We start from the raw sequence: 24,640 nt of genomic DNA on the forward strand, positions 1-24,640 counted from the left end.
GGTGAGCGGGAAAGCGAAGGGACGCTTTTACTTAACAGGGACTCCAGACGACTATCGTCTTTCGTCGACATTTGCAACAAAGGGAACAGATACGCTGCCATTTTTTTTTGTCAATGCCACGTAAAGTGTACAAATGCCGGCGTCACTCTTCTTGTTGATAGCTACTGCCTCGACAACTACACGTGCGAGGAGATTGCGTTTTTGCCGAAGAACGTTAATGGGCGAAAAAATCTACAAGGTGGCCGGATGACATTATCTGGAGTGAGGTGGTGTGTTCTGAGTATTCAGAAAGACTGGGATCAGAAAGTGGCGTTCCCTTTGCCTAGTGGCCGCGACTTTTGTAAGGGCTAAAAAAATATTAGAGCGGAAGCTGTCCTACACCATGACTCACGAGGGCATTCATCGCTTCGTAACCACCTTGAGCGGCTGTAGCACAAGTGTGGCAGGCGTGACGTCACGCCACGTGATCCTCTGCGGCGAGGCGTCACAGCTACGTTCGTTCGGAGACTTGCCGATGCGGGACCACGTGACTATTCAAGGGTGTAATGGCTGCTTTGCCGGCTGGACCGTCTGTTCGTGCATTGCATCTTTCGGTCGTAATAACGAGGTTTACAAGTGTTAAGATTGGCGCATTGCCTTACAAAAGCTTCTCAGGCAAAAAAAAAAATACCTTCAGGATATTAGTTGAGCTACAGCCTGGCGGAGCTGAACCTGCGCGTTGTCCGCAGGCTTTACTTGCCCTAAGCTAGGCCAACGTAACCTAAAGTCGTGATTTTGAAGCGCTAACCCAATCCAACTCGTCAAAACTGCTGCACGAAGACCGCCCTTAGGAATTATACGCTGTAGAGTGAATTACACCTTAAAGGGTGCAAATCACTGTCTGTAACTAACACTTGTACACCCTAGCATAAAAACAAAATAAAACACCCTTTAGGGTGTCTTGTCGTTTATAACACCCTTAAAACCTAGCAGAAAACAAAATACCCCTTTTTGGAGGGTGTTTTATAGGTAATTACATGCTTTAATTTGTTTTTCGGTAGGGTGTAAGGGAGCTAGTTATAGACAAAAAGGATGTAAATAATTTTACTACATAGTGGCTACCGGACGAAGGCTAAGAGAAGTGAGAGAGATTAAAACTCCCGAAGTAAGAAATATCCTCGTCTGTGGCCGTCTGTCTCACAGTTGTCTTGTTCTGTATAGCTGCTGACCAGTGGGCACTCCTCCTAAATGTGTTCGCGCCTCTTTTGGAGCAAATTGGCGTCGGACGAACTGCATCCAAACACCCATCGTAACGCCTTTCGAGTGAAAGTATCGGAATGTCCTCCTATCTGACTTAGGTCACTAAGGGACCGAGAGCGTTCGTTGACCGCAGAGTGTCCGGGGGTGAGCCTAGCGATCTTTAAGTGCGACCACCCCATGCACAAGCGTATATTTTGACCTGGCATGCGGAATTGACTGTGTAACGGCTGTTTGGCCTTTCTCCCCAGGTGCAAATGCTGTTTAAACACGAATCACTGGGAAGGAACATCGACGTGACTGTCGTCGAACTGGAGATCTTGAAGCTCCAACCTAGGGTGAGTTGCGGCACTATGCGTTGCACCACCAACTCATGTCTAACATTGTTTTGAGGCATATTTTGGCTTAACTGATCATTCTCTTAAAGGTTTTGCTTTACTGCATTCACAGTGCTAGTCCTCTCGCAAATTAGACGGCGAATTCTTGGACCAGTTTATCATCTATTAGTGCGCGCACATTTTGTGATTAAATCTGACTAAACTCGGCGCTGATTTTGTGTGGCTCTCCTTCTTGATCGTCCTTTATTAATATATTCATTAAGCAATTTTCATCCTCCTAACAAGCCCAAGTTATGTAAAACTTAGAACGCGAATAAACAAAGACGACAGAAAGACGACAAACACAAGTTCAACAAGGACGACAGAAAGACGACAAACACAAGTTCAACAAGAACGACAGAAAGACGACAAACACAAGTTAAACAAGGACGACACAAAGACGAGAAACACAAGTTCAACAAGGTCGAGAGAAAGACGACAAACACAAGTTCTACAAGAACGACAGAAAGACGAGAAACACAAGTTCAACAAGGACGACACAAAGACGACAAACATAGCGCTTGTGTTTGTCGTCTTTCTGTCGTCCTTGTTTAATCGCAATCTAGGTTTTACCAAATACGTACCAACTTGCCCAACAGTGTGTTCTACTGAAGCCCAAGTTAACCATCTCGCAAAGGTGCTCTGGGTAATCTGAAGTTTGAGTCCGGGTTTCACTGCCCCTCAAAGATATCAACAAAAAGCAAGAAAAACTGACCAACGTTTCCTCGTCCACAACTCCTCTACTCTCGTACCAGGACCTCACGCCATCGGAGAACATCGACACGTACCTGACAAACTTCTGCGTGTGGCAACATCAGCGCAGGAAAGCTGCCTCTGCCCAGGGCACTCCGCGGTGGGACCACGCGTTACTGCTTTCGGGGTGAGTGTTGCTCTGGATGCGTCCACACCGACTCACGTAGAAATATACACCGACAAAAAAATCGGCTCTCTTCCACTACTGTGAAGATGGAAGGCCAGCGAATTAAGCTGTATTGGTGGATAACTAAATATTTTATGTATGGTGACTTACTTAATTGATCTGATAAAGACACATAGCTTCCATAGAATTAATTTGATTGATTAGATTGATTTTAATTTATTTCCCCAGCCAGAATGAATTTGTTTGGGGGCAATTTCGATAAATAAAGAGCTGCAGCCTTTCTTTCTAACCCGACTACCTCAACAGACGGCCATATATTTTCAAACATCACCACCTGGGCCATATATTGACAGGATGCGGGTATTCTCTAACGCTTACATACTCACTGTGAACTAATTATGACATATGACAAGTAAATTAAACTAGGTGTAGTGGTGGAGTCGCCTTAGCGGCTAATTTCAGTATATTTTTTTTTCAAGATAACTATACATTCATTTAGGACTACAGAGCATTTTACACTAGCCCTGGCGCGAGCGCATGCGACTATGTCGACGCGACCCGATGGCCTTTGGCAGTATTGGTCGAAACCTAGGTCAAGACGGCTTCGCTGTAAAACAGAGACAAACATTATTCGTAAGAGCGATTTTTTTACTCGACGGTATCAGCGGAGCTTGGCTACCGTTGTAACCGACGTCGCGACCCGGCTAAAATTAAAGTATTGACGTCACTGCAATAACACAGGCCTCGCCGCAGTAGATATGTGGCTAAGGCGATGTAATAAGACTAAGGATGTGGGTTCAATCCCAGCCATGGTGAGTGCTTTTCGGGCGGATAAAAAAAAAAACAGAACACCAGTGTGACTAGATTTAGCTGCTCGTTGAAGATACTAAATTAGTATCGCTACGGTGCGATTCATACCACAGGTGTATTTCCGGCGCGTAAAATCCCCCAATATGCATTTTAAACAGTGCAGGAATTCGACAGATGTCAGAGGAGCACAGTCACATCCAAGCGGTGGTACGACACCCGCCAGTCGAGTTGGAGCTTTTGTGGTGCACGATGGGATGTCATAACCACGCATCCTGGCATAGTTGGGCCAGTGAACACACCATCTTGCTCACTAGACATTGCAATTGCATTAGGGGCGAAGCTCCTCTTGCTCGGGCCCTGTCCCGTCCCTCGTTGCTGCTGTATCCGGCACATTAATGATGATTGTGGCAGTATCCCCCTAGGGACTGGCCAACCAAAGATTGGCCAAAGAAGTCAAAACGTTCAACGCGTTCGTTGCTACCCAACAAGGAGGAGAGGAAGAAGAAGAGGTTGTCGTTCGTCGCCTGCGAGCTCAAGACGCGTACCGGGGGTACGCGACACAAGACGCTCTGCTGAAGGCGACGGCTAAGGTGGCTAAAATGTCACACACCGAATTCGCCAACTTACCCATGGAGATTCGCATCGTCCCAAACAAGCCCTAATCACCACAAACATCGACGTCGTCGACGGGCTTGTCAACGGAGCGATGGAAAGCTTGACATGTCGAGTCTTTACATGATGTGCGGGCGAATGTTTCACGGTTTTACCGATAAGCATTTTAGCTTCGCCCCTCTCATCATCATTCACTTCGTGGAGATGGCGGGATTTTCTTTTTTTTTTTTTTTGTAGCTTCGGCAGTGGGTAAGGGCCTATGAATGAGTTGTTATAACAGCGCCTGCCCCGATTGCCTTTCAGAATCAACATGTTCGTTGTGGACGAGAAAGGACTCAGAAAAAGACACGTCGTCGGTGAGATTTTTTTTTCTGCTTTGTAATATATTTTTTTTAATGAAGCGGGATATTGCGGAGAAAGGGTAAACAGGTAACATCCAGCTGTGGCTCACCAGCGGAGGCATTTGTTTTCCTTCTCGACACCAGGCTGAGCGGCCGTAAGTCTCACTATATATTAGTTTTAAAACATAAATATATGTTTTTTTTTTCTTGGTAAGATGACACGTCATCGCCCCGTTTCAAAGGGCATACCACTAGCAATCAATCAATTCAATCAATCAATAAAATCTCTGCAAGGCCACGAGGCGTCCGGAGTTCCAAAATGTTAACTATAGTGTTGCCGTAGTCGAAAGGAAGAACACAATAAGCAGTCGTTTTTAGAATTGATGTTATCATCTATTCGTGGGATTTCGTAACACAAGGGTGAGACCTAGATAGCCGGCCGCTCAGGCAAAACTGCCATTAATTAACAGCGAGGCTGCTCTCGGTTGAGGCTTTCATGAGACGTAATGTGGTAACGCGGTCGCTGCGATACATGCCTAGCGACGTGGAATTTGTTTTGCCGAGCGAAACCTTCCAGCAAGGTCTGTGGTTCATTCCCCTCTATGATCATATAAGAGCGATGTGCTTCGGCTCTGGGTTGCTTAAACCAGCTTTATCTCTCTACTCTCTACGCTGAACACTGTTGCTAACATTGTTGCAATTTATTTATTTATTTTTTTGCTTGTGATCTTCTCTAACTGCTACTGGAGCCGACAACCTTGCAATACCTTGTGTTCTTAGCTTTCCTCGCACTTTCAAAATAACGCATCGAAATAAAGGAAGATAAATTGATTCGTTCGTGCACACTTCCAACCAAGAATATGGAAAAACAGCGCTAAAACGAAACAAAAAACGTGACAAGACTGGGCGCTGAAGTCCCAGTCTTGTCAAGTTCTTTGTCCCGTTTTAGCGCTGTTTTTCCATATTCAGTTATGTACCAACAAGCCCGCACCAACACACTTTTTCAGTCCAACCAAGAGACTGCCCCGACAGAAAAACTTCCGTCCCTCGCCCGCCACCCCATTCACCCCGCCTGCTTACTAAATATTCACCTTTAAATTATACCGTAGATACATCGATAACGGCCCTTTGATTTTGTTGAAGACCCTCGGCGTTTACAAAAAGCCATTGGCGCAGAACCCAATGTGCGCGGCCTAGTTCAGTTACTCTTTAAGCTCACAATATTAAAATTCATGCGTAAATTTCAACACGTTGTGTAGCTTAGAAATATATTACTTTTAGATGCGAGTTTACAAACAGATAAGGGACCTCGCATACGTATATTTTTGCCTATTTTTCGCTTTTAAGTATTTCTTCTTTTCAGGCGAGGCACGCATTAAATTGAGGTTCTTTCTGTTAAGTGTGGTATAGTAGTAGTACAGTAGTATAGTATAGTATAGTATAGTATAGTATAGTATAGTATAGTATAGTATAGTATAGTATAGTATAGTATAGTATAGTAGTATAGTCGTTAAGTGCGGTATAGTAGTAACGTATCTTGCCGTGCTCCCAGAATATTTAAGCGCACTTTTCTTTTCGTCGCTTTGTTCAGCGACGGGTGGAGCCATATGTCCATTTGTAGCCATGAGCAAAGGAGCCAATGGTTGCTCTCGCTAGCTATAGCTCTCAGCTTCGTGCCAACAATTCACTCTACCAGTCTTACTACAAACAGCAGTAAGCCGACCGCGGCGCACGTTAAAGATCCCCAGGTGGTCAAAATTAATCCGAAGCCCTCCACTACGGCGCGCCTCATCGCCTGCGTTGTGTCGGCGCGTTAAACCCCACAATCAATCAATCAAGTAAGCCGACCAAACACACAGATGAAGACTGCACGGGGAGTGTATTGCCAAATGTTTCGCTGCAAAGAGCACCCACGTGACGTGTCTGCTTGCGCGATGCAGAACGGTAATTAAACGCTGTTATGGGCTGCGCCCCAAATTTAAAGTTACCTAAAACGGCCACAGAGCCCGAAGGTTGGGCTTCTTTTAGCAGGCTCTCAAAAGAATAGCGCGCGCTGTGACATCGCACATGTCACGTGGGTGCTCTGTGCAGCGAAACGTTTGGAAATACGCTCCCCTTGCCTTCTTCCTCTCTGTGTTTGGTCGGTGTAGCGCTGTTTGTAAGCTGAATCTTCACCGTAAACGTGCCCAGTTTTCCGTTTTCCTGCATTCCATTCAGTCCCGATTACTGACCCACCCGCAGGGCTGGCGCCAGTGAGCGGCATGTGCAACTCCTTGAACAGCTGCACCATCAGTGAAGGAACCAGCTTCCAGAGCGTCTACGTGGCCAGCCACGAGATGGGGCACAGGTGGGCCCCACGCATATCTCTTCTTAATGCCGCCAGAGAACGACGGAGGAGTCGGTGTCCTGCCGCGCTCTCATTAATGGCCATTTGTTGTACAGATTCTGTGCGATAAAATACGGTACAACCCTTTTCATTAACGGAAGCACTTCTCGGGAAGTACTGCGCGGCAATACTGGCCCTTACACAGTTAATTATCATTAGGCGCGGAAAAATCCAAAAGGAGGACGTTCAACCGAGGACAGATTCATGGAGTACTAACTGGCTCAAACCCATAAGCTATTAATTTGCACAGTCCGCGACTTTCGCTAGTGCAATACTACAATTGTTTGTGTAGCATAAATGTTGCCGTTAATACGTCTGTAGAGGGGACTGGTTGGGACACATGATGTGGCTACCTCAAGGTGACATATGAACGCGCACGCAAACCCACAAGTAATATTTTTATCATTAGTACGACACGCCTCCCTCACGCAGTAAAAAAATACGTTGCATATGATTCCTGAATTAGACTGATGGGAGAATCCAGACCCAGGGGGAAGGGGGAGGTGTGGTCTGCATGATACGATGGTGTGGGCCCACATAAACGGAAGAACAAATCCACTGACGACTACTATACTCCCCATTACGAAATTTGGGCGCAGCGCGAGCTGCAGTCTTCTGCGTCGCAGGAAGTGATCGCGTCATAAGCGAACGCACGGCGGCGCGCGATACTCCGCTTTTATCTCGCAGCGCGTCGCCGCCGCCGAGCATGTTATAAATCGTGTTTGAACATCCCGCACAAATGTCACGTGGTTTGGATTAGCCAAGGAAGGGAAGCAGAGAGCATGTTGTTGCTAATCAGGTTGGAATCTCCCGCTCAAATGTCAGGTGGTTTGGATTAGCGGCGAACGAAACGGCGTTTCGGGAGGGGGAGGGCGTGGAGGGCGCTCCTTGTGCGGCGACGCGTGAAACCAGAGTGAGGGGGAGGCAGTGAGAGAGCATATCCGTGCGTGTCGCCCTCCTCCTCACCCGTCGCCAGACGCTCCCTCTGTTTTCTTTCTGCCATCGCTACTGCGTTCGCTGACTCGGTTACGAGGTCTCCTACGCCGCGAAGCCCAGGTAACGGCTGCCGGAGGGCTGCGCCCTAAAAAGGAACGAGGGGGACCACAGATTGTCGGCCTATATGTAGTGCTTGTAGAAGCACAGAACTTTGGAGATACCCAGGCTCCGATGGCCCCGCGTAAGGATACCCCTGTGTATTACGTCTCGTAGTTACCATGACGTCACGTAAGAGGGACGAGTACAGTGGCAACGCGCACATTATACACCAACAAACGTACTATTGGTCTGTTGGTACTGTATGTTGGTAATGATCATCCCGACAGCGTGCGAGGGAAAGGAACGTAGATGACAGTGCAATGGGCCGAACGGAAGAGTTGGTGAGACACTCTTGGCCGCGCAGCCTCGGCATGGAGCACGACGGCTCCCAGGACGGGAACCCGTGCGACGTGGACAACTACGTCATGTCGCCCACGCTGGGAGCCGGCAAGACGAGCTGGTCCACCTGCTCGCGTCAGTACGTGTCCAAGTTTCTGCGCCTGCCCGCGGCCGCCTGCGTCTTCCAGAGGGGAAGCAGGGACGCCGATGTGGACCTGCTGGCCGCGCGAAAGTCGCCCCAGCTGCCCGGGGAGATCTTCTCGGCAGACCGACAGTGCGTCCTCCGCTTCGGCTCGGCCAGCCGCCGCACAGCCACCCAGCCTCTGCAGGCGAGTGTTCTGCTACGGGCGTCTTGACGCTGTACCAAACACGGTGCTGTTTTTGCGGGGAAGCTGTACATGTCTCGGTTTCAATATATGTCCATTGAATTCCGTTAAATGTCGATCAAGTCTAAAAAGTTCTATAAGATCACCAAGAGAGGAGTCAGAGGAGAGGGCAGGAGCGCCAGGGGGTGCTGAGAGTGAAGAGCGGAGGAGTTACGTGGCAGGAGCGGCAGACGACTATCGTCTTTCGACGACATTCACAGTGAAACAAGCAGACAAGAGGCCAACTTTTTAAAGAGAAGCTGTGTATGGCTGTGCTGCCACATGTAGAAAATCGGTGTAGACCGGAAATGTTTCGCACCGGAAAGTTAGTGTTTTGAGTTTCCTTCTTGAAGGGTTCCTGGTGTGACAACTTGGTCGCTGTTCTTCTTGTCTAGGTATAGGTATAATAGGTATAAAATAGGTATAAGGAGTGTTAATTAAATGAGCATATGTTAATTTCTGTGCTATTTCACGTTCCGGAGAGTCACCATCGCCACTCCACACCGCGATGACGCAGTGAAATGTACATCAATCAATCAATGAATCAGTCGGTCAGTCAGTCGGTCGGTCGGTCGGTCGGTCGGTCAATCGTTCGATCGATCGTTCAATCGTTCGATCGATCGATCAATCGATCGATCGATCAATCAATCAATCAATCAATCAATCAATCAATCAATCAATCAATCAATCAATCAATCAATCAATCAATCAATCAATCAATCAATCAATCAATCAATCGATCGATCAATCAATAAATCAATAAATCAATCGATCAATCGATCAATCGATCAATCAATCAATAAATCAATCGATCAATCAATCAATCAATCAATCAGCCAGCGAGCCAGCCAATCAATCAGTCAGTCAGTCAATCAATAAGAAAAGTGTGTGCACCGCTCACGTTTATTTCGATTCCGCATCTACCACCACAGGAAATATGCCGGATGCTTCGATGCGAGATGAGCCGAGGGATCACCCCCGTCTCGTTCGCAGCGCACCCGGCCCTCGAGGGAACGCCCTGCGCAGAAAACATGGTAAGAGGCCTTTCCTCTACATGTGCAGCGCAGTCTATTTGCAACGTGATTGCCATCAATGTTCTATACGGGTCGAGTCAGGCCGCCCACCGTGATTCGAAAAATTTGTTCTACCTTCTGGGTTGTCACTTACCATCGCAAAAGAGTGATCGTTATGAAACGTGACAGAGCTTCCTTCCCTTGCGTAGCCATTTTAAATTGTCAAGGAGAAACGTCACATTTTCTCCCAGAGTGCTGCATTTGCCCACGAGACGGCACTTACCAAGAGAGCAGCCAAAGTAAGGAGTGCCCGAGTCATAGCTGGCATAGCTGAGCAGGATAACATCTTGCACGTGGCACAAACGGAGTCAAAAATCTGGCGCACAAACCGCGGCGCTGTTCTGTGACTATTTTACCCTCCACTGGAGTCAACAAGCGTAAAAAAAGGTCATTGCTGCCTTGACTCTTTCCTGACGCTATTTTTTCCTTCGAGTCTTCTTTCCACGCCACTGAGGTTTGCGGTACACTGGGAGATCACGCCAATCAAAAGCATCTTTGACGCTTAGCGCAAAAAAAAAAAAAAACGGAGACGTGAAAGGAAAGCACGGACAAACGCTTTTTCTAACAACTGATAACTTATCGAAAAAAAAAAACTTATATACCCTACAGGGCCGCACGCATTAATGTGAGAACAATCAACGGCGCACACCTCACCACGTGTTCACGCTTGGTACTTCATACGCACGACGACATTAATGGCATGTGCTTATGTAATAATCTCCTCTGTACCTCCTTATCTAGTGTCAGATAGGAAGATGAACACGTGTTGATGTGTTCACCAATGATTGTTCTTGCATTGATGTGCACAGCACTGTAGGGTATAAATTATGTTATTTCACATTAATTATCAGTTGCTATAAAAAGCGCTTGTACGTGTTTTCCTTTCTTGTCCCCGTCTGTGGCGCTAAGGATTTGAATCAGTTCCATGTATACAGGCCGGCTCGCTGGGTTGAATCAATGAGTAAATTGCTCTGTATTGTCTCCGTGGGAGAGCGTGTGTTCTTTTAGACAAGGCTGTCGCACATTGCGCAGTGGTGTCGTGGCGGCTACTGCGTGGCCCGCCGCGACGAGCTCGAGCGGCGACGCTCACGGGACCCTCCCGTCGACGGCGGCTGGGGACCGTGGTCGTCGTTTGGCTCGTGCCGCTCGGACTGCGTCGCGCGGGGTGACTACGCCTACGTCGGCGTCAAGGTGTCCCGGCGGCGCTGCGACAGGCCCAGGTAACCCAACGGGCGAGCGCCCAAGCTTCGTGGTCGCTATTGATTCCCCCACCTACTATCTTAATAATCTTGCATTGGATACCGTTTCTAGTCATAAATACCTAAGCTTACATATCACCAACAATTTCAACTGGACAATCCACACTGAACATATAATCGCTAAAGCAAACAGAATGCTTGGGTACCTACGTCGCAACTTTGCTAAAGCTCCTTCTTCCTTAAAACTCACCCTCTACAAAACACTGATTCGCCCCAAATTAGAATACGCTGCCTCTGTTTGGGATCCTGCACATACCAATCTAATACACTCAGTCGAAATTGTTCGAAGTAATTCTGTCCGCTTTATTCTTTGTAACTATAACCGCACCGCCAGCAAAGCGGCAATGAAATCTAGCCTGAATCTCCCATCTTTAGCATCTCGCCGTCAAATTTTTCAACCGAGTCTTTTTCACAAAATATTGCACCATCCCCATTTACACAATGAACTTTTTTGCACCACCAGAACACATTTCGCCTCGTCTCGATCATCGTCACAAGGTCGGAGTACCATACCACGCCCGAGCATCGAGTGGAATAACCTTCCCGCATCAATTGCAACCATCCGTGATCACGAATTGTTTAAAAATTCTAGTAGCTAATATTGTATGAGTATGAGCCACATCACTGTACTAACTACATATATCAAGTGCTGCTTTTTGTGTAGTTTTTACGCGTAATAACCACGCCCCTCTCTACTACCTCCCGGTACTGAGGGTACCAATAAATGAAATGAAAACGATTGCACCGCTGGCTCGAAATTCGGCGTTTTTACAGCGAAGCTCTCTTGCTGTAGGCTCGTGCCGTCGACGAAGAATCGCATGCACCCGCTCAAGAGCTAGCAGCTCTCGATTTAATGTAGGCGTCATAGGAAAACTCATACTAAAATTGGCTGCTAAGACGACTCCACCACTACGCGGAGTTTCATTTACTTGTAATAATTAGTTTACGGTGCAGTAGTATATTTCAGCTAATTCCAGTCTGCTGTCTATACATGGTCACGTACACAGAGAGAGTACGGCTACAGAAAACGGCTGCAACTCTTGCTTTATCGAGACTATCGCGAAACAATTTATATGGGAACGAATTTATAATTATAATTACAAGAAAGTTATGCGTATGTGTCTTGATACGATCAATACGGCAAGTCACCATACTTAACTGAATATAGTTGACATCACATCACTTTATTTCCTTTAGCCATGGAGGGAGTATTACGTAAGGGGTGGGCTGACAAGATAACAATTCTCTTTATTGCCACGAGTTTTTCATCGTGAGAGATAAGTAGACAGTTGGTCCAGGGCCCGTTTCCCTGAACGCGATAAGTCGGGGAATAAGTTCTCAACTGCGACTTCAGCGCTCATTAGGAAATAAGCCGTTTGGCCGAAACCGAAACAAGCGCGTGTACAAGTTGGCTTCTTCGTTGGATTTTCCGGCAACCGACTTATTTGCCGTTGCCGACTTCGATTTATTGTAGTCGGCGGCCGCCATCTTTTTGTAAGTGGGAACTTTTGCGTACAGGCAAGCGGGCCGAGAAATATTGATGAATCGGAAAAGTGTCGACGACGTCGTGAGCAAGGTCATTCCAGTCCTTTGTACTCCGTATAAAGAAGGACATAGAGAAAGTGGTCATTCTAATACGTGGTAGGGTGACTTCAGGTATACTAGGTTACAACTCAAGAACGGCACCACCTCATGTAGTGTATCACTCCGCCAAAGCGTCGGACCCGTGACGTCAGAGCGCGCGCGTTTTGAAAGGGGTTTGCTATGAATGCGTGATATCGTCTGCCTTGTCTCACGCAGTTTGTTTGCCGTCACTGGAGTCGCTTATAAGCATATGAAGTCCAAAAAATCACGGGAACGGCTCACGCCATGTTCAAAATATTCCCAGTAACGTCCTACTTGCGCCGCGCGGAGAAACATCCGGCTACGGTGATAAGGCACAGTGGCAACTTCCGGTGCCGTTCTTAAGTTGTCACCGAGTATAGATGACTGGGGCAGTGGGACATACGGGCTTGTAAAATGTTGTAGCTATGGCGGAGGGGGTTGTGAAAAAACTTGTGAAAAAGGCAGAGGCTGGAAATACGGCTGTCAAGGTTTAAAAGAGCCGATTCTTTTTGAGGGATGATACACTTGTATGATCCGTATGCGAAGAATGAATGAATCTAACAGCACGGTTTTGAGCTGCCTCGAGTGAGTCGATTAGGTATGCTTGGTGTGGGCTGCAGACTGCAGACGCTTATTCCAGTTTAGACTGGATAAAAAGAATTGTTCGTCTGTAGCTACCTATTCTTTTTGGTGTGCCGAAGGCGACGTTTCAGAAAACCTGAAGATTTGTTTGCAGATGATACAATGTTCGTAATGTCCGGACACCCGTTATTATGACTGCATAGAGATACACCGATATACTTATATGGTGGCACGTGTTCGAAAAGAACGTTAGCAATTACTTACGGGAACAGAAATTGGTTATGGCGGCGGTCTGTATCGGCCGATACAGACTGCCAATAGTCATGTTATAGATATCCGTCAATACAGCTTCGTTGGTCTTCCATCATCGCAGCAGTGGAAGGTCTCACTTTCCTTAGCATCTCTTCTGTCTACCACAGCGTAATCTGTGAGTACAAAGCCGCAGAAAAACTTGATGCCATCACAGTAAAAGCTCTATTATGTCGTTGCCGCAGGAAGAGAGAAAGGAGCTCTCCATAAGTGGGTGAAAGAAATGAGGAAGCGCAGACGCCTGCGCCAATCTTATTACAAGTTGCGTGCAGCGGCGGAATTCTTAGTTGTAGCCGTTTAAAGCTCGAAGGCTTGAAAAAATAAAAACCAGTATTTAGGGTTAAAATCTGGCAACCTTTCTAGTGGTCATGGTCTCTTTGAAGTGCTACTTCCCTGTGGTGTTACGCCAATTGAGGCTGCCGAAAATGTCGTACAGACGTTGCACCATATGCCACGCTCCACACTGTGGTTGCAATCGTATGTTGAGGTCTGATAACTGTTGGTTGACATGCTGTCGCATTTTAAAGCCATCCGAGACCTCAATAAGTTGCGGGGGTATGTGACTCCCTGCCTCGCCCCCCATCAGGCGCCACTTCCAACCTCGGGCGTATCCTGCGTATGGCCACATTGTCATTATTGGGATTGGTGCGGTATTCTGCTAGAAACTGCGACTTCATTTCATTAGTTTTAGATGCGACTGCATCTCATTCACTCGCCTTGTAGCTCCATACGGCGTTGTTGTTGTCCGTCCACAGCCCTTCCCCATTCTCCTCGCCGCGCGAGCTGCGCTCTCCGCCGCTCACCCCCTCTCCTCTCCGATAGCGAACACTCTCTCGCGAGGTTCATTGGATTGAATTTGATTGGATTGGCTTGGCTTGGCTTGGCTTGGCTTGGATTGGATTGGATTAAAGTGGATTGTGTTGGATTGTGTTGCGTCATAGCCGCGGCAGGGGGTTCACGGCACGTTTCACGCGATGGGAGAATCAACCTAACGGAAACAACAACGGAACCCCCTATGCGTCGCATCTACACAGGGGTTCCCGCGAGGGGAGATGGGAGTGATTTTTGATATTGTTAGCGTTTCTTTTGCGTGTATGAGCGTGTGAATAGGTGACTTTACATATTTAGTATTTTTTTCCAATTCCCTTCCACGCAGTCCCCAAAACGGAGGCCGATTCTGCGAGGGTTCCGACAAGAGGGTCCAGATATGCGACGCGACACAGGTGGGTGGCCTAGCCGATATGAATCGTCCTTTTGAACAGTTTTTTAGTAGAACTTTGCGTTGTATACACCATACATTTTCTGCTGAGGCAGAAATTAGGGCTTGCATTGGGCCGCAGCCCCGACCGAGCTGAGAGATATTACTCTTAAGGAGATATTAAAGTATTACCCTTAAGGCTGGAGATGGTACTCTTAAGATGCTTGAAGATTATGGCCTTTAGAATTTGCATTCTAGAAACTGTAATCTGCAAGCTTAGCACTGCTTTAATTTCTAGCCGTGGTTATATTGCCAGATAAAAACGTTTCTGTGCTTTCACATTCACGTCTCCACAATTTCAGCCAAACCCGCAACAACTTGACACCGAATTATCTCCCCCAAATAGCACTAGCGGTCCGGCACGCGTTGTCTGTGGAGGAACCTCACCCGGCCTACTCGGGTTGAACTGTTTTTCCTGGTATACCAGTAATGATGGACTCATGCCACGAGTTGGAAAAGAAAAGCTAAACCCTCGTAAACGCGATCAAGAAGTGGCGCAGTGAAATTCAACAACTGTCCCATTGTCCCAGTGTTTTAACTCTCCTCTTCCCTTCTCCTGTTTAGATATCTCTTTTCAATAAAAATCTTTACTGCTATACTTCACGCGTATCTGCGAATGGCAATGGGGAGTGCACATCTCGACGTGAGTCCCGTCCCGTCTCTAACGCAGCTCTGCACGTCCTCGAAGAGCCAGCGCCTGCTGGACGACTTCGTGCTGGGCATCTGCCGCCAGGCGTCAGCGCGAGACAAGGCCATCGAGCCCTACGGAACGCAGTTCCCCAGCAGGGACTGTGAGTGCGGTGCAGCAGACTCTGTCTTCCCAATATTACAATGAGAGTGCTGAATTTTCACAAAACTGAAAACATTCCGTACCTACTGTCACCCCGCTTGCAGGACATATCCTTCCAGACCTTTCACAGCTGCAAATCATTTGTTGCATGCCACTCCAGAAATAAAGTATATTGCGTTCCCTACTGTCGGTATCGAGAAAACGTGATGTTAGTCGTTGTGGCTATGATAGAACCGACAACCTCAGCTGTACTCTTACTTCCGTACTGGCAAGAACGTTCGGCGTTTACATTCCTTTAATTTCCAATGCACGTTCCGGCCGGAGGGAACACGAGTGATACGCTTCCGGAAAGTGCCACGATGTTCGGTTTCACTCCAGAGTTTCACAATGATCGTATGACGTTCATACGTTGCTGCCTAGTAAGCTTGTCAGCTTGCCATCCTTTCGTCCGTATTTCGACGGCGGGCTGGCCAGGCGTTGAAGGGAACCTACAACACTTTTTTCAGTTTTTTTTTTAATCCTAAATGCTCGCAGAACGTAGTCCCCCAACACACCCAGTACTAGATTAGGGGGCGCAGAGCACCTCAGCTAAAAATTGCTGCTCTTTGCCCATCAGATAACTTGTAAACTCGCTCCAGAGATTTTTCTCTCTTTCCCGGTCCTGACGTTCTTCGACGGCTCGAATTACGTCACTAAGGCCATTGTAGCGGCTGTTGGCCGGTTTTCCTTCAGTTGCAGCAATGAACGCTTTTCGATAGCAACGTAAAAAAAGGCCACAAAAACAAAGCAGAAATGGAAGGCGTATTTGGTGCGACGAGCAAATCACGCAGTGCCGCTCCGTGCTGGCGATAACTATACAGCTTTCGCAGTGGTTCCAGAAGCAAAGAAAAGAGTGAAAGCGCTTATCAAAAGTGTTGCAGGGTCCCTTCAAAATTCCTCCCTCTCTTTCTTTCTTTCCTCCCTCTCTGCTGGCAGACACGCACTCGTGCTACGTTTGGTGTCGCAAGCGGGGCGGCGGTTACATGACGCACGGTTGGCGCATCCCAGACGGCACGCCCTGTTGGAGCCTCAGCCAGCGGAGACAGGCACGCAACACGAACCGCTACTGCGTCGACGGAGAGTGCCAGGTGGGTGCGTGTGCAAGGCATTCCCTGTCGCGTTAACGACTGCGCACAGCCCGGTTTTGTAGCGTGAGCTACACTGGCCGAGGTTGAGCAGTTTCACGTAGCTCCTAAAGAGCCGTGCTGCGCATGCGCGAGGAGCAGTGACGTCTCACGGCGCACAGCTGGTGCACCGGAGCCACCGCCGCCGCCGCGACTGTATTGGATTGGATTGGATTGAAAATCGTTTTAGCAGCAGTAAGCATGATAATCAGCTGATCCTAGACAACCAGGAAAGCTGAGAAAAACCAGCTGAACCTTAGCTCGCGCTACGTATATTCTGGCATAGCCGAGTTAAGCCACTGCTAATTTTTTGTATCGTAATTTGGCACGTGCTAATGATTAACGCAGTTGCGTGTAATGTCATTCCACTGGTCACTATCGTTAGCGGCTGAGTGTCCATCGCAGCATGAAGAAACGGCTTTCAGCCACTCCGGGAAGGCTAGTAATCTTCTGCTGCTGATTTCATAGCTCCACTTGCTTTTTAAAGTCATCTACTGAATGCGATGTGCTATCCTCGAAATGATCTTCGCCAGCGACCACAAGGCTGTACTTAGTGGTTCCCGTAAAGCCTCCGTAAGTCCGGGATACGAGTGTTTCGGTACTGTTTTCGCACGAAAGGGAAAATAACTACGCGGCACGTCTGAGAGTGTACACTCTGGAACTAAAAAGAACATATTCCGAGGTTCCCTAAGCACTTAAAAGTTGTGAATTTGCAATTGACGTTCAATTTCATGGCGTTAAGTGTCAGTTGAATGCCACTGGAATCTTCCGTACAATGTAAAAGGACTTACTCCCTTAAGGGGAATTGTCCATGTCTTAACACCCTTACACCCTAGCAAAAACACAAGAAAACACTGTTTAAAGGGTGTTTTTGTTTTGATTTTATAGGGTGTAACTGTGTTAGTTGTAGACAGGATGAATCGCCCTTAATCATGGGTGTGAATCATTTCACAGTGATAGCCCAATACCCACGTATCCCCTTTTCGAACATTACAGACGTATGCACTCACAAGATTTATCCTCGACTAAAAGTAATCACTGCAGGGGAACGATAAATAAAAAATGAAGGAATCTCACACCAACACGTAAAAAGTGAATGTAGCGAAGCTGTACGCAACAATCACGGCCAGCACGAAGGTTTAGGTGCGCAATTGCAGCCGACTTGCTTCTTCTTCGCTGCCGCAACGACCTTCACTCCATCCTTGTTGCTATAAGTGTGAGCTACCGTCATTTTTTTTTGAAGTGATAATCATTGATAATCATCTTGGATGGGCGTAACGCTATGAAGTGTTTTTCTCCTTCCGAGAAAGTGTTGCCATGGTTACGGCGAAGGCTGGAGACTTCTTTTTTTTTTTTTTTTGTCCAATTTCGGCCGTTATCCCCACGTGGGTCTGCCTCGCTTGCGCCGGGGACGCTGAGCGGTCGCCGCGAGGCACGCACACACGAACGCTCAGCATTTTCTTGGTTTTGTTAACTGCCGGGCCGTCACCGCGAGGCCCGCGCTCACGTGAGCGCGCTCGGCAATTTCTTACTATTTTTAACTGCGTACACGAAAAAAAATATGATTTGCTAAACAGCTTCCCTGTTAAAAATAACCTTTGGGGACAATCATCATGTCGCGCAGTCGTACGTTAACAGCCCTCACTGGAGACAGTTTCACTTTCGTGTGACCGTTCGCATCTTTCTGTTCGTCTTCCTCCAGGCTTTCGATTGCTACGGCCGCAGCACGGAGGACGACTCGGCCGAGGCTACCTGCCCCGTGCGCCAGTCTCCGCTCATGGCGGCATCGTCGGCGAGCAGCCACAATGGCGGCTTGCCGTACCAGCCATCCGGTTGGGGCCCCTGGCACGCCGTCAGCGAGTGCCGGCACTCGTGCCTCGCCGGCGGCTCGGGATTCCAGCTGGTCGCCAGAGAGTGCAACGCTATGTGAGCAGGGGCGCGCTGCAGAGGTTTCCGCGTAACTGCCGTGGAGGTCATTTATTTGTCCACTATAGGATCTCCAAGTCCTAAAAATGTGCCTAAGAACAATCCTAAACTATGAAATATAGCACCGAGCGCTATCGACTAGGGTGATATTATGCCAACGCAGGGTCGGTCACATTACGGTGACCTCTAATAGCTATACCTTCTTAATTATCTAGCACAGGCAATGACAGAATCTTCAGTTATATGTTTGGAGACAGAACACGATGTGTGATTGGTTTCGCGATTTAATAATGGCAGCTCGGTAATAAAGTTAGAATGAAGCTGGAGGCTGAGGCAAGTGGAAAGTACTCCGCTTCGTGCTGAGTCCCAGTTGAGGGGCGTGAAACATTTTCGTCGTGTTCCCTTACTATGTTGAGCTGTCTTGTTTACATGTTCTAGAGAAATATCTAGCAGTCGCCGTAGTGTATCCACTACACGCACCGGCTAAAATATATTTCGCAACAACACCGGTACTTAGAAAGCTGGCCTCACAACCGTAGGACGCCTCTGCTGACTTTCCCGCGCAAGTCGAAACGGATATTTGTTCCTAGGGAGAGTCGTAGGAACTCAGTTCTTGGAGGGATAGGGGACACTAGCAGTACGCCTGTGGTGCCAATAACGGACATAACGAACATAATAGCGGACATAAATGACGACAGAAAAAAGTTCCTGCAGTTTGTTGTATTTTCGCGTGTCGTACTATCAACTTGTCCTATGCTTGTGTCGTTATTCTGACAGTTGAATTTGTCACGACAGCATGATGGCTGTTGTAGCGACAGGCAGTTCTGTTGGTACTACAGGAATGTCTGTCGTAGAGAAAATTGACTTTGTCGTTACTGTCGTAACAACAGTTGGCTTTGTCTTAACAACAGGACTTCTGTTGTCGCAACAAAGTTTTTTGTCGTACGACAGAAATTCTTCTTATGTTTCTGCGGTATTCCTGTTGCCATTTTAGACTGGGTCAGCATTAAGCGGTGAACCCGTGATGCCAGTTTTACGCAATCAAAAAGTGCTCTTTAACGAAGTTTCGCGGCATGCTGTCGCCCGCTATCTCCCAGTAGTGTGCTAAGATCTCGCCTTTGCTTTGCAGATCTCGGTGCGTCGGAAAGAAAGAAACATACAAGCTATGCGATTCTACTCGAAAGGTAACGGGCCGAACGTGATAATATCAAGTAACTTCATGTGTGCCGTTTTATAAGAAAGTTTATCCAGTCCGTAGGCGTGTATACTGCTTCATTTGCTGCGTGGAAAAGGACATATCGACAGGCGTAGTAAGCGTGAACACCGCGAAGAAAGATGAATGGCGGTCGAAGGTCTTATTTAAGCTTTCCCGATTCAACCTGAATTATTCTTAAGCTATAGCTAACTACGTTCGTAAGTTTTGGAGCAGTTTTTTTTTTCGTGGTCCAGAAACCTGTTCGCGTCACCTGTGCGTCTTAATGGTGAGCCTAAAGACGGAATCCGACCTATTTTTCGGACCTGGAGGGGAACGAAAAATAGTCCGAATAAAAGAGCGATCCGAAAAATGCGTCTGTCGTGCTCCTATGGCACAACTGGCGGTTCCTCGGAAAAGTCCGGAATATCCAGCAATTCCGAATTCTCGGAGTCCGAAAAAGTGTTCAGCTATATACTGTATAGGCAACATCCTTGTAGACATATATTAGTGGCACGGGCCATATATTTCAACATTGCTTAGTACAGAGATAGAGTTGGGAATATTTAGGTAAGAACAGACGTAATTAAGCGAAAATTGAGAAAATTTATGTTTGATTGGCTGTTCACGAATCAAAATACACCGCTTTGAGAAATGACTTTGGACAGAACTAAGATAAAGGCATAAAAACAACAAAAAGAAAATAATCTGCCTCGCGCTGCCCCGAGACACGCCAAACGCAAGAAAAACAAAAGCTACAAACTGCACCAGCTGGTTTGAACCGCACAAATTCGTTCAACTCCGTCCTTCCCCATGAATAGCAAAAGTTCGACCAAGATGGCGCCACCATAAATGTTACACGCTACACGACAATCCCGCATAGAACTAGGCAATTTTTTAATGTTTCTTTCGTGTGCGTATCTACATGGTGCAGGTATTCGGCCCTGCCAAAATTTTCGCCTGTCGGCTGACGGAAGTGTAGATGTTAAAAGCCTATCAGCGGCCAGCGGCACGAAGTTCTATTCGGTTCAGCTTACGTGCCTGATGAATTAAAACGCGAATACTGTGCGCCTCTTTGCTTCAATAAAGCTCAAAACCAAAGTTTAATTGCGCAGCAGTGCAATATTTTCACGGCCTTTTTAATCATTTACTGCAAATGTATTGCAAATGAGCACTGGCCTTAGGGAAGTTCTTGCGTATAGGTTGTATTCACTGGCGAAGCACGCACGCAGGCAACCGTGTGAGTGCGCCATCACATGCTTACGTCGGGCTCCGCGGGATTGCTGTACTTGCCCGTGCTGAGCACATGATGTGTGTTGGGCGTTACAAACCCTACCCCACCGAACCCAAAGTAATGCCTCGACTCCAATGTGAGTGCGACTAATAACATACCACCGTTGAGGATCGGGTTGAAACGGAGCAGACTACGCACTCCGGTGTTTTTTCCCTCTGCGGCGTGCAGGCGCAGTCGCACAAGCCGCGCCATGTCCGTGGCCGTTTCCAGTGTTGCCAAGCGAAGAAATTGACAGCTAAACTTTTCCGTGAATACCATCTATACCGTGGATAAAACTTGTATTGAAACGACTGCTCCGCAAGTAAAATTAGGCTGTAAGGCTGGCGGTGGCCTTTTATCAAAACCCAATCTTTCCGCTATTAATCCCTGACCGCGCGCTGGTTGTGTCGAAGAGCCGTACGTCGTTCCAGTCACGGCTTTCGCTTCTTACCCGCAGTGCCGTGGCCTGGTGAGTGCGGACCAGTACGCGACCAAGGTTTGCGAGAAGTACCGGCGGAAGTACGTGAGCCTGCTCAGCGGTCGTGGGAGACAGCTTCCGCTTCAGCAGGGTAAGTGGAGACATCTAGCGGTGGCTCTCCCTTCGATGCTCTCCCCAGTAAATGAAATTCATACAAAATTCTAGGCCTAACGAATTCTCAAAAAGTCTTGTCACTGGATCTCGGGTTTAATGGCCACGATATCATACAAGGACGTTGCCAGGGTAAATGTTCATGAGAGAACTATGGGAAAAGGAGGCTGAGTTGGCGTAATAAGTTACCATGGACAAGCAAATTGCATACATAACCGAAATAACGTGAATCAGAGAATGACATTCTATGAAACACAGATGGCCCGGCTCTTTTTACGAGAAAAGGACGGATTGGGCGACAGCTTACTTCTCTCAGTGACAACAAATGCATGCCATTATACTGAACAAATTCATAGCGGTTAAAGTCTTCCGACAGTGACTGCGAGTCACTGCTTTGACACCGATTCTACCAAGGCAGCTATGTGCCACATGAGAGCCATTTCAGCCATGGCAGTGAGGCTTAAGCTGTCAAGGAACAATCAAACGAGCCTGGGCGGCCGGTCTCTGGTTTCTTCGCTAGTAATGAATGGGGCGGCAACAAAATAAGAACATCCAACTGGTTGACTGCTGGCTGACTGCACTGGACTGAGGATCTGAGGCGTTGGCGATTGTACAGCGACAAATTCAAACGCCCCTTCGCCTATTGAAAGAGATAGTTTTAACGCGTAGCTTTCTTCCACCGCAAACCGATCGTGTCGGAATGGCACTCTGATAGACGTCGGCTTCATAATGCGGGGGAGCCAGGTTCAATTCCTACGATGGCGGGACACGTTTTTTTTTTCTTGATTCGTTTGATGTGGCTTTGTAAAAACCCATTACGTGAATTCGCTTTCCTGAATTGAATTTTGGGCGTAACGATTTGGATTTTGGACTTCGACTTTGGACTTCGAAGAATTTGACCTTGGACCAGAGAAAGGTTCACGTTTCGACCATGTTTCGTTTCCCCCACGATCATCATCGTCGTCAGAGAAAGTTGCCTTTCCTGCACTGTGTTTTAGTCTGGACGGTCGCCACCAGGGAACCAAAGAAAGTTTCGCTTTAAAGCGCACCACCGCGAAAAAATAGATGTTTAAAATTCGAACGTCGCAGCATTACGAAGACTCAAAGAGCTGCTTTAAAGCTTCGTTTTAAAGCTTTAAACGTTTAAACTTTTAAAGTGGTGCTACGTGGCAACATGTGACACCACGTTTTGTTGTTGTTTTTTTCCTATATTTAATAGCCTCAAGGCTTAGCAGACATTAAGCAAGTCCACTCTGTGACACCACGTTTTGTTGTTGTTTTTTTCCTATATTTAATAGCCTCAAGGCTTAGTAGACATTAAGCGAGTCTGATTTATATCCAGGAAACTATAGTTCATAGGACAAGCTAGCTGCAGCACTGTGGAGGCTACATTGTTGTCCCCCTCAGGGCACCTAACTCACCGCGAAGGAAGCGACAAAAGGCGCCGGGCCCGTGCGGTGCCACTTGCCGAGAGGGGAGAAGGGAGTGTCCTTTCAGGACCCCTTTCACGGCGGATTAGGCGCCCTCAGTGGGCGCACTATTGATAACAATGTAGCCTCCACAGTGCTGCAGCTAGCTTGTGATATGAACTATAGGTTGGCCCCCCGGGTATATAGTCCGCAAGGAACGGTAGGCACGATCATGGAGCCACCGATGGTAATGCGTGTCTTGCCGCAAATTTAGGCCTTCTGCCACCAAACATTTCCTTCGAACGTCCTTAGTTCCAGGGCATGTTCATAATAGGTGGTGAAGGTCTGCCGGAAGCGTTTCATCAGAGCAGGTTGGACATTTCACATGACCTCGGTAATCCCCTTTCCATCCACTCGTGCGGGCAGGAGTAAGAGCCACGCGCAGACGGATCCTTCGTAGTGCAGTGCGCAACACCCTTGTCTATAACACTGAGTTCAACTTCAACTAGTTACCTCTCAAAACTGCGTACTCAAACTTGTCACAAAAAACGTTGAGGTCAAAATTTATGTTTAAGACTTCAGAATGACACAATAGTTTTCTTCAATTGCTTTTCGGTTGAGGCAAGGTAAGGCTATAAGTACGAAACCTGTGTTATGGACAAGTGTGTTGCCCTCTGTACAACCTCCTCCATCCTGGTAAAGTTGAGGGAGAGAAGAACCGAACAGGGTGTTATGAGAGCACGCGTTTTACAGTGGTGCGTTTTAAAGCCTCGCTTTAAAACGCGCCACCGCGGCATAAAACAGATGCTTAGAAGTGGAACGTCGCAAACATTAGGAAGACTCGAAGAGCTGAGCGTCTTGATCCCAAGGTAGTGTCAATGCTTTCGTCGATATATTAGGGACCTTCATACATGTCTGAACGAGGGCGTTTCCGTACTGCAGGCAACCCCCACGTATCGTGCGTGGTTGCGTGCCAGGATCGCGTGTGGAAGGATACGCACTACCAGATGGACGTGTTCGACGAAGGACGCTTCCCCTTCGGCACCGACTGCAGCGGGGGACGGGGGAGGGCCTTCTGCGTCAGCGGCCGATGCCAGGTGTGTACTGACTCGCAACGCCGTTACAGTGTCACCTGAAGGGGGAAGTGTATGACAGCTGCATCTTACCGGTACTGACCTACGTCGCAGAAACTTGGAGGCTCACCAAGAGGGTTCAACTTGAATTGAGGACGACTCAGCGAGCAGTGGAACGGAAGATGATAGGTGTGACATTAAAGGAGTACTGACACGAAATTTTTATGTTACGTTTTTTTCGCTGCTATGCGTGCCTACCAGCCCACTAATCATAGAGTGACAGATTAGACGGTCGAGCGGAGCGTAAACATTCATTTACGCCGTCGTTTATTCGTGCCAGTTTCGGTTTCGACTGAAAAACGCCGAGCGGCCGCCATGACAGCTTGTATAACATGACGTCACCATTCTTGCCGTATCGCTGCCTCTCTGGAAGCGCGCGCGAGCGAGCGCACGCGCGCGCCCAGACCGGCCGAGGTTTTCGCCGTCCCCGCAGTACAGTGGCTAGAATAGGCTAGCCACTGTACCCACAGGCCCGGGCAGCATGACGTCAGTCCCAAAACCATGACGTGTACGCACGCCCGAGCAGCGCGCGCCAACCACAGCCAGCGCGTCGGCTTCGTCACGGGAGCCCCGACGTCGGCAGTTTGGGGCACGTAGCAGATGATGTCACGTCGGCCCGCTCTGGGCTTTCTCGTGCGGGCGAAGATTAAAATGGATTTTAAATATGTTTCGCTGAACGGTTGCTGTTGAAACTTGCT

General features: G+C 47.9%; 1 protein-coding gene across 3 annotated transcripts in view; it reads left to right on the forward strand.

The window, feature by feature from the left end:
- Positions 1–24,640, forward strand: part of LOC144163022 (A disintegrin and metalloproteinase with thrombospondin motifs 18-like) — a 174,086-nt gene that overhangs the window by 141,455 nt on the left and 7,991 nt on the right. For all 3 annotated transcript variants that reach the window (XM_077693800.1, XM_077693801.1, XM_077693799.1), the window contains 14 exons: positions 1,488–1,574; positions 2,369–2,493; positions 4,219–4,271; positions 6,498–6,603; positions 8,042–8,345; positions 9,314–9,415; positions 10,487–10,674; positions 14,366–14,432; positions 15,138–15,258; positions 16,233–16,384; positions 18,123–18,346; positions 19,476–19,530; positions 21,269–21,380; positions 23,752–23,906. In XM_077693800.1, the coding sequence (XP_077549926.1) occupies positions 1,488–1,574; positions 2,369–2,493; positions 4,219–4,271; positions 6,498–6,603; positions 8,042–8,345; positions 9,314–9,415; positions 10,487–10,674; positions 14,366–14,432; positions 15,138–15,258; positions 16,233–16,384; positions 18,123–18,346; positions 19,476–19,530; positions 21,269–21,380; positions 23,752–23,906 (1,851 nt within the window). The remainder of the gene's footprint in view (positions 1–1,487; positions 1,575–2,368; positions 2,494–4,218; positions 4,272–6,497; positions 6,604–8,041; positions 8,346–9,313; positions 9,416–10,486; positions 10,675–14,365; positions 14,433–15,137; positions 15,259–16,232; positions 16,385–18,122; positions 18,347–19,475; positions 19,531–21,268; positions 21,381–23,751; positions 23,907–24,640) is intronic.

The sequence above is a fragment of the Haemaphysalis longicornis genome, unplaced genomic scaffold, assembly GCF_048455015.1.
Source record: "Haemaphysalis longicornis isolate Haplotype H1 unplaced genomic scaffold, Haemaphysalis longicornis Haplotype H1 scaffold_12, whole genome shotgun sequence".
Lineage (NCBI taxonomy): Eukaryota > Metazoa > Arthropoda > Arachnida > Ixodida > Ixodidae > Haemaphysalis > Haemaphysalis longicornis.